A 9,611-nucleotide genomic window follows, 5' to 3' on the forward strand; every position below is an offset into this window, starting at 1 on the left:
TAGCATATAGAAAACCCTAAATAATCCATAAAAACCCTGTTATCACTAATAAGTAAAAAGCCGTAGGGTATAGCAGACAGTGGCACAGGTGAACAGCACTCATAAGTGAAAAGTCATAGGGTACAGTGGACAGTGGCACAGGTGAACAGCCGAGCCACTTCCAGTTCAGCTCCTTCACTGCCTTCTCCTTCCTCAACCCCCTGCAAGCTGGTGTCCACTTCTCCACAGAAACAGCTTTTCTTCAGCCTCAGTGAGTCTTTACCTAATTCTGGGCATCTCTTCTGTTCGCAGAACCTGAACGGGGAGAGGTCTCTGCTATGAAGAGTGCAGATGTGGATGCTTCTGTCTGGGTGCTTGGAGCTGCGAGGCTGGCCAGGCCTGGCCCATGTGCTGCTGACTTTGCAGCCACTCCCTGGGCCAGAGGGGCTTCAGGCTAGAGTCTGAGCCTCATGGGTCAGCAGCTGTGATGTCACCAATTGTGACCTCAAGGACTTAATGACCTCGCAATGGGCTTATAGGCACTGCCTGTCCAGGGGCCCTGGGGCTGCTGTTCCTGTGGTAGGGTGGCAGCTGGGACCATGGCCAGCTTCAGTCCACCTGGCGTCACATAAGCCAGCCCACGGGGTCCTGCAGCTTGTCCTTTCTGGCTGGAAGCTCCGGGCATAACCTGGGACTGGGTCTCCCCAGAGAGGGCTCTAGCCAGGGCCCTGCCAGCCTCGGGGGCCACAGCGGCTCTCACACCAGCATCTTGCTGGGCAGAAGCAGTTCCAGGACGCTCTGATCACACCTCATCATCATCACTGCCAGGATTCAAGGCAGTTGCCTGGTGAGCGCTGGCAGCCTGCGTGGCTGGAAAGGACAGTCCCAAGTCGGTTAGGGACTTGGGAAGCAACAACAGGGTGGTGAAGAGCCTGGGACGGGGTCATGATGGCAGAAGGCAGCCCTGGACTCTGCAGCAGCCCTGCCCCTGGGGGGCAGATTCAGCAGTCAGCTTACAGGGTCATCCCCATGATCTAGGGGTCAGGTGGGAGGGTATGGGATGGGCCTGAGGAGCGCTCCTGCCTCCCTTGATCCCTCAATTCCTGTGGTAATGCTGCTTCCCTGGTCCAGGACTGTCTAAGGCTGCGTGGCCCAGCAGGAGGAGCACAGGCCACCCATCCTGAACCTCTTCCCCTACTCACTGTGTGAATGCAGGCAAATCAGTTAACTTCCCAGAGCCTCAGTTTCCTCACCTGAATTATGGAGGTTAGCATAATATGTTCTCCATCAGGTAGAAAAATAAATGAAGTGAGGTTATGCATAGAATGTAGCAGACACTTAGCAGAGGCCACAGGTACCATTCTGCAGCCTCCCACTGTGGCCCTGCTGCCTGTCCTGGCCCGGGCTTCCCCGTGCCGCGCACTCCTCAGGGTTGAGCCTAGGCTGGAGGTGACTCGCCCAAGTGCACCTAAAAGGAAGGGGCTGAGCTGGGGCCTGGCCCAGGCTGTGGCTGCAGGACTGTGGGCTTAGGCCCAGCGAAGGCATCCCAGAGTCCTCAGGACAGCCAGGGCTGCGGGGCCGGGGCCACCAAGACCCCCTTTAGCCAGCACTGGGGTAGAAAGCTGCACCCTGTACTAGGCTAGTGGACAAGTCAGTGGGGAAGCCCACCCTTCAGGGCCCAGGGACTTCTTGGTGCAGGCAGGGGACAGGTCATGAGCAGGGCTGGCAGTATTTCTGGGCCAGGGCAAAGGCCCTCTGGATGGCTGATCTTCCAGAGTCAGAGACGGGGTGCGGAGGCGGTAGGTGGATGGGTGTGTTCTGGCTCACAGACAGGCTGGTCTCCCATGCCATGGCCATGGTCCTGGTGGCCTGTGTTCAGTGTCCAGTGTGTAGCCTCCTGTCTAGGACCTTGAGCCATTCCACACTTGGCAGCAGGCAGCCTTCTAGCTGGCCCCGTACCCCACCCTCAGAGGGATGGATGAGCAGCATGGCACATTATGGAATCACTGCCAAGCAGGCTTGCCCAAGCCCACCGGCTTTTGGGGGGCCCCAGAATCCCAGATTTGGGAACGGCAGTCAGTGAGGCGAGGTGGGAGACCTGCTTAGCGACCTCCTTCTCAGGGGGGACCCAGCCTGGGTCCTCTGAGGCTGGGGCGTTTGCAGCAGTTGCTGGGCATGGGTGTGTAGATGTGCAGTCCCCAAGCAGGCCCTGGACAGGTGCGAGTGCAGAGCTGCACTTGGGAGCTGCAACCAGGAGGCGCTGAGAGGAAAGTGGGATGTGGGGAGGGAAGGGGAGGAGAGGATGCACTCTGGGGTGTGTCCTCTCCACGGCTGCAGCTCAGCCAACCCCCACAGGCTGCTGTGAGTGACTGTGCAGAGCATAACTCCGAGCTGCCCCCACAGAGGGGCAAGGGAGCTAGGGTATTTATCCAATTCCCTGCCCTCATTGGTGAGGGGCGGCTCTCACTCTCTGTGCATGGCCTAGTGTGTCTCTACAGCCAGAGGGAGTCAAAGGCCTGGCCTCCAGGTATGCAGGTGAGGGCGGAGGGGCTGTGCATGGGTCCCTGACAACATCTGCTGCAAATCTCTGGCTGAAGCCAGGTCCTCACTGGCACGCAGGCTCCCTGCTCCTGAGGCATCCCCACCAAAATAGTACATGGTCCTCTGGGCTGAGGGCCTTCGGTGGAGCACCAGGTAGGATGGGACAGGGTGTGGTGTGGAGGGACCGGCAGGCCTGTGAGCTGGGCTGTCCCAGTGCTGTCCACGGGATGTGGGAGGAGGCAGACATTCCTCAGGGCCACACCCCTGCCCCTGTAAGGCACACTGAATGGCCCTATCCATCAAGGAACCTCCCAGAGGGCAGTGGGGCTGGGGGAGCCTGCGGAGACAAAGCCGGCTCAGCCCTGGAGGGGCAGGGTTGTGGAGCAGGGAGGCAGGGGGTGGCTGGCAAGGGTGTTAGAGGGTCTTTGAGGCCAGGGGTGGCTCTAGAGCAGTGGTCCCTAACCTTTTTGGCACCACGGTTTCATGGAAGATAATATTTCCATGGACACCGTGGTGAGTGGTGGTGGCTGGTTTAGGATGAAAGTGTTCCACCTCAGATCATCAGGGAGGAGCTGGATTCTCATAAGGAGTGTGCAGCCTACGTCCCCCACATGCTCAGTTCACAATGGGGTCTGCACTCCTATGAGAATCTAATGCTGCCGCTGATCTGACAGGAGGTGGAGCTCAGGTGACAATGCTCACTCACCTGCCACCCACCTCCTGCTGTGTGACCCAGTTCCGAACAGGCTGCTGGTACTGGTCCGTGGCCCAGGGGTTGGAGACCCCGGCTGTAGAGCACCCACCATGCTGGAGCAGGGTGTAGCCTGCACCGTGTCAGGTCTCCTGCAACTGCACCGTCCTGGCACAGCGATGGCCCCCACACAGCGATGGCCCCCAAAGGCTGCCCATCTCTCCTCTTCATGGGCAGGCTGCTCTGGTAGGGGTGAAGCCTCCTCAGTGTCATACACATGGGGCTTCAGCACAGCAAGGCCGACTGAGAACCCCCAGCAGCCAGGGAACCACGCATCAGGGGTCACCTTGACCAAAGGGCTGGCCCTCCTGAGAGAGGACAGGAGCCAAACACTCAGGCCTAGGGTTCTGGTGAAGCACAAGCTTGTCACTAGAACCACACCTGGGGAAGCAGCAGACTTCCTCCGAGTGGCCAGAGCTGTGCTGTCCAATGCAGCAGGCACTAGCCACGTGCAGCTAGCTGTTCACAGTTATTAGAATTAAATACAACCGAAAACTCTTCAGTCCCTCAGTCATGCTCAGCCAATGGCCTCATGTAGCCAGCAGCGGCCATCTCAGACAGCATGGACCTAGGGCATTTCCATCATCTCAGAAAGTTCTACTGGACAGTGCTGGTCCCAGAGAAAGGCCACTACCTGGCTGGGCCACAAGGACCCAGCCCCCCAGACCAGGTATCAGCCCCCCTCCCCGATCAGGGCTTTACTCGCCCGCTCAGGGGACCAAATGTGGCGCCTGGGGAAACTGGCAGGCAGTCGGCATTGTCATAGCATGCTTCAGGGTCCGTGTGGTGGCATGCTGGCTGAGGTAGCTACCATGACGACACACCAGTGAGAAGGAGCAGGTGACATGCTGCCACAAAGGACACCAGGGGTCAGACCTTACCCTCCACTAGTCTCAATGCTCACCTAACTCTGCTCACCTAGGGTGCTTTAAAATGTATGTACAGCAAGGCCGGGCACGGTAGCTCACGCCTATAATCCCAACACTTTGGGAGGCCGAGGCGGGTAGATGACCTGAGGTCAGGAGTTCGAGACCAGCCTGCCCAACGTGGTGAAACCCCGTCTCTACTAAAAATACAAAAATTAGCCAGGCATGGTGGCAGGCGCCTGTAATCCCAGCTACTCAAGAGGCTGAGGCAGGAGAATCGTTTGAACCTGGGAGGCGGAGGTTGCGGTAAGCCAAGATCGCACCATTGTACTCCAGCCTGGGGACAAGAGTGAGACTTCGTCTCAAAAAACAAACAAAAACAAACAAACAAAATATATGTACAGGCTGGGAAATATAGTGAGACCCCATTTCTACAAAAATAATTAGTGGGGCATAGTAGCACATGCCTGTGTGCCCAGCTACTCGGGAGGCTGAGGTGGGAGGATCACTTGAGCCCAGGAGGTTGAGGCAGCAGTGAGCCATGATCACACCACTGCACTCCAGCCTGGGCAGCAGATCAAGACCTTGTCTCAAAACAAACAAAAAACTAGACATGGACTTACCATATGACCCAGCAATGCATCTCAGAGAAATGAAGACTTATTTTCATGCAGAAACTTGCATCTGAATATTAATAGTGGCTTTGTAAGTGCCCCAAGCTGGAGGCCTGAGGAGCTGCACAACTGCGCCCTGGAACAGTGCTCAGCAGCAGGAGGGACAGACTGTGGGTGGAGTTTGGGCAGATCTGGAGGAAAGCAGGATGAGAAGGAGCCAGTCTCAGAAAGACACCTCGTGTGCAGTTCCTCTGCATAGCGCTCCTGAAATCACATGGCTGACCCATGATGAGGACAGATGAGTGGCTGCCAGGGTTGGGGAACCGGGCTGTGGACAGGTGTGGCTGTGGAGGGGTAAGCGTGAGAGAGCCTTGGGGAGAGCATCTGGTGAGGACCTTGACTATGGTGGTCACTACACCACCATCATCAGCTACATACAGGAGAAAATTGCACAGAGCAGTGCATGCACAGGGCAGTGATGCAGGTCATTTGGCGGTCCGCAGGCATCCCCAGCCCCGCTGGGCTGCTCTGTCCCTCTGCCTTCTGCCCCCCACCACTCCTGCCCCCTCTGACGTCTCCTCCTGTCTTCCAGCCATGGACGAGAGGTGTGCCACAGCTTAACCTGCTCAGTGATGGACTCCAATGCCCGCAAGAAGTCTCACCTGGGTAAGAAGTGGAGGATCCAGGCCCAGGAGAATTTTGCCAAGAAGTTTCCGTACAGGTGCAGGATGCTCACACCTCTGGAGCCAAGCCTTTCCTCCCCCAGGTCACCCCAGCATCCTGGGAACCCAAATGCATTCTGTAGGGCTGCAGCTGGGAGGGGGTTTATCCACAGGGAGCCCCTCAGCAGCCCTTGCCCAGCTGACAGTCTGGGGTCTGCCTTCATTACCCCCATCACAGCCTAAGCTGAGGGGTCTCTGGGTGGGCTCAGGTCTCCTTGGGTCATCCCAGAGCCCAGGCCAGCTACTTCCCCAAGTCACCCTAGGAGCATGGCCACAGACGACTGCCCCTCCTGAGCTGTGTTGGAATTGGTGTGCTGGGCACCCATTGTTTGTGAGCTCCTGGGACTCGCAACTAGCCAGGATAACAGGTTGCCCGAGGGGGGCCTGGACCAAGTCTCCATGGGGCACTCCACATAAGGACAGAGCCACAGGCCCAACAGGCAAAACAAACACAAGGGAAACCTCGTCAGCAATGCCCAGGGCGCAGGGCAGCTGGCCTCCCACCTGCAGGACAGCAGGCAGCACCTGGCACTGGGGCTCAGCTTGGCACCCTGCAACCTCAAGCTTCCCACTCCATGCTCACCCCCCAGCCCAGAAACAGGTGTTGTGCACCCAGCGGTGGCCCTGGATGCTTGGCAGGGCTGCCCACAGGGACCACTGGATACCACCTGGGCAGCAACGCTGGAGGGAGGTGGGGATGATAAGCTCCATGCTGTGCCCCTGTGCCAGGCCAGCTGAGCACCTGTCCTTGTCCTTGCCCCAGGACACTCTAGCCATAGCCTTGCACCCCATTATGTCCCCTACCGCAGACACTTTCACATGAGGCCCAGGTGGCAAGTACACACCACACAGGGTGGCCTCAGGTTGAAAACAGGGGAGGCCAGCACCCGGGGGCTCAGGTGCCCTGGACCATTTGGCTGCTGTGGCCATGACAAGGCTCTGGAGGTGGCTGCAGCTTAGCTCCCACCTCCTGGCTGTGGAACCTCTGTGCCTCAGTTTCCTTGTCTGTAAAGTGTGAGTAACAACTGCCTCACAGCACGCTTATGAGATGACATATGGGCTAATATTTGTGAAGCACTTAGAACAGTGCCTGGCAGATGGAAAGTTCCAGATGAGTGAGAGCTACTTCAGGAGGCTGGTAGCTGGTGGACATGTTGACACTCCAAGTGCTGTTGCAGGTTCTCGGGGCTGACAGAGCCTGACCCTGAGCCCCTGCATCCCTGGGAGGTCACAAACAACTTGAACACAGTGGAGCTGCCTCTGCAGAAGAGGTTGGTGCCAACGAGGTCCATCCCAGTCCGAGGGTAAGTGCCTGCCCTGATGCCACTGTCCCCACTGGCTGTGTGCATGCTGCCTGGCCTTCTGTCCCCCGGTTTTGCATGCAGAAGTTCACGTCATCCTCCCAGCATGTGCCACTTTAAAGCTGAGGAAACTGAGGCAGAGAAGGGGGACGCTAAAGCCTGGTGATTGTTCCCACAACCAGGCAGCATCCAGACAAGGGCACACAGAACCTTCCCTGGGCAGGGCCCAGGCCAGCGGGGGCAGGCCTAGTTGCACGAGTGGTGGAGAAACTGGCCTCGGTGCAGCAGGAGCTTAGCCAAGTCCTCCACGTGGGAGAGCAGCAAGGGAAGGAGCTGGGAGCTTCTGCGCTCAGTGCAGCTGCACTCGGCCAGCTAATGCTATACTGCAAGGGTAGACGCCCTGGCTGGGACCTCTGCACTGGGAGGCCCTCAGCTGACCATAGCACAAACTCTCATGCCCCTTCGTCACCCCATGCATGGAGCGCTCAAGGAAACCCTGGACACCTTTGGAAAGATCCAGTCACAGAAAAGCAGACCCTCAGGCACACCTACTCCCTCCTAAATAGATGTGGAGAAAGAAACAGAGCTTCTGACCCGGTGGCTCCTCAGTCATACACGGCACGGGGAACAGCTGTGTGGCACTGAAGGGCTTCCTCCTCTAGCGGTGCAGGATCCCTAGCCGCCTGAATGCCCCAGCCCCCAGCCCACTCCAGTTAATGTCAGGGGCAAGGTGGAGTCTGTGTTGACTTTTCTGTGCCCATTGTTTACTATACTGCATGTCAACTCTGGCCAGCCATAAGGACGCACATGAGCTCCCCTGAACGGACACCTGGAGAGACAGTAGCACCACACACACACACACACACACACACACACACACACGAAGAACAGACACACACGCACACTTAGCACACAAACAGAGCAAACGGCCCTGGCCTTTGCCGGGTGTCAGTCACTCTCCGTAGTTTGGCTATAGGCGCATCAGATCCCTAGGCTTTTGCCCCACATCTCCAAGCTGAAGCGATGGGGCTTAGCGGCCAGGGCTGGGTTCTGAGAGCTCAGATGTTCCTGGTCTCAGATTCTACCCATGCAAAATGGAGTGGCTTAGAGTCAGGGGCAGCTGTGGGGTCAGAGCAGAGGCCTGGGGCCGAACGCCTGCTGTTGGGAACATGTCAGGGAGCTGAAGGGGGCAGTGTGCGGAGCAGAGACGGGGGAGAGAGAATTGACCAGGGACTGAGCGGCTCCCAGGGCCCAGTCACAGTGGGGAGTCGGTCCCATGCCAGGGCTGGAGGAGTGCGCATTGGTGAGTTTCCACATCTCTACAGCCAGGCCCATGAGCACAAGAGCCAGGGAAGGGGCTGTGGGTGTCAGCCTTGGTCAAATGGCAGCAAAACAGTGGGGAGCAGGCAGAAGGGAGCTTTCCCACCCGTCCTGTGGGGGAGCTGCGGAGACAGTCAAGCCTGCGGGTGGCATGCTGGGTCCTGCATGTAGCTGCTGGGAGATGGGCTGGAAGGAGTGGGAGAGAGAGGGTGGCCTCACACTCAGGTTGGCGTGGCAGAGAGGTATGCCTCCAGCAGGTGCTAAAAATAAAGCTCTCTTAGTGGATGGGCAGGACTCGAGACCATGTCCCCAGCCACTTATGGGCCAGGGGCCCAGGAGGCACTGGGGGGCTTCTAGATTCTGGCTTGGATGTCGGGCGGCTGGAGGATCCTGCGTGGGTGCGTGAGTGTGCGGTGCCCCCATGGCTTCCTGGGACACCAGGCGGCAGCCGCTCGGTGTGGAGGGGCCAGGCCGAGCCTGGTTGGGAGCAGATGTTGGTTGGAGCCCTCCCAGATGTGGCCCAGACTGACTTCTCTGGGCTGCAATGGCTGCAGCCAGCAGGGATCCTGAAGGCCAGGTGTGGCTCTGTGTGGCTTCTCTAGGCTCGGGGCTTCAGATTTTATATCACCGTCCAGCTCCTGCCCGGCACCACTACCAGCACCACCGCCACCTCCACTGTGCAACCTTTGGGAACTCAAGTTGCTGAGTCGCCGCTTCCCCAGACAACTCGCCTTCCTGCTGTCCGCCCCGCACACTAAGGCTACCGGCCCCCAGACCAGCGAGGCGAAAGGGCCATCCAGGGGCCGCTCCTAGAGCCTGGGCTCTGTGTGGCCTCCTTGTTGGCCACCTTCTCCTTGGCAGGCTCTGGGCAATGGCCACAGAGACTTTAGTGAAGCAATCAGCCTTCATGGCCATCACAGACCAGGAAAACTTTGCGGTCCCCCCAAAAAGCTACGCCAAGCTAATAAACTTCGGGTTCCCACCCCACTTCCAGTTGGAATGATCACTTTGCCTCTCTGAGCCTTCATTTACTCATCTCTAAAATTGTTGTAATAATGTTTAATCTTGCAGAGTTGGTGTCAGAATTAAAGAGTGTGAATGTCACTTCTAGGACTTTATCCCAAATGTACACTCACACAAGTAAGTAAATGCTGTTAACTCCGGTACTGCTGGAAACAGCGAAGGATTGGAAAGCAGCTAAACCATTTCCTAAACACTGACAGGAAGCTGCTAAATTATACAGCTACTCCCAGAAATCTTAGGCAGCCATTCAAATGTAGAGGCAGCTCTTTATAGACTGACCTGAATGATCTACAGGTCTATTACAATTTTTGTTTAAAAGCACAGCAGAAGAGTGTGTCTGATATGCTGCCATCTTGTGTGTACTAAAAACGTGTGTGTGTGTGTGTGTGTGCTGTGGATGAGGAGCAGGCAGCAATCATTACCTTTGAGGAGGAGAATGGGGACCCTGGGGACAGCACCGAGAATGAGGCACACCATTTTATGGGTTGTCATAT

General features: G+C 57.4%; 1 protein-coding gene across 4 annotated transcripts; it reads left to right on the forward strand.

The window, feature by feature from the left end:
- Window positions 1-519: 519 nt before the first annotated feature.
- C2H3orf22 (chromosome 2 C3orf22 homolog) lies at window positions 520-9,100 on the forward strand. Of its 4 annotated transcripts, none has more exons than XM_011722010.2 (4): window positions 520-826; window positions 5,344-5,472; window positions 6,652-6,777; window positions 8,697-9,100. In XM_011722010.2, exons 2-4 carry the CDS (start codon window positions 5,384-5,386, stop codon window positions 8,905-8,907), a joined length of 426 nt encoding a protein of 141 aa, XP_011720312.1. In that variant the 5' UTR covers window positions 520-826; window positions 5,344-5,383; the 3' UTR covers window positions 8,908-9,100. The 4 variants fall into 4 exon arrangements, with proteins under 4 accessions (XP_011720312.1, XP_070948417.1, XP_011720311.1 ...); XM_071092316.1 differs by having other exon boundaries at window positions 8,730-9,100; XM_011722009.2 differs by having other exon boundaries at window positions 523-826; window positions 5,344-5,517; window positions 8,730-9,100.
- Window positions 9,101-9,611: the final 511 nt, after the last annotated feature.

Source organism: Macaca nemestrina, chromosome 2 (genome assembly GCF_043159975.1).
Source record: "Macaca nemestrina isolate mMacNem1 chromosome 2, mMacNem.hap1, whole genome shotgun sequence".
In the NCBI taxonomy this organism is placed as follows: Eukaryota; Metazoa; Chordata; class Mammalia; order Primates; family Cercopithecidae; genus Macaca; species Macaca nemestrina.

What these genes read in the sequence shown, in the direction of transcription:
- C2H3orf22 (XM_011722008.2), top strand. Translation starts at nt 5,384, where the DNA reads ATGGACTCCAATGCCCGCAAGAAGTCTCACCTGGGTAAGAAGTGGAGG. An exon ending in CCAAGCCTTTCCTCCCCCAG is followed by an intron (nt 5,518 to 6,651) that starts GTCACCCCAGCA and finishes GTGCTGTTGCAG; the next exon opens with GTTCTCGGGGCTGACAGAGC. An exon ending in AGGTCCATCCCAGTCCGAGG is followed by an intron (nt 6,778 to 8,696) that starts GTAAGTGCCTGC and finishes TGGCTTCTCTAG; the next exon opens with GCTCGGGGCTTCAGATTTTA.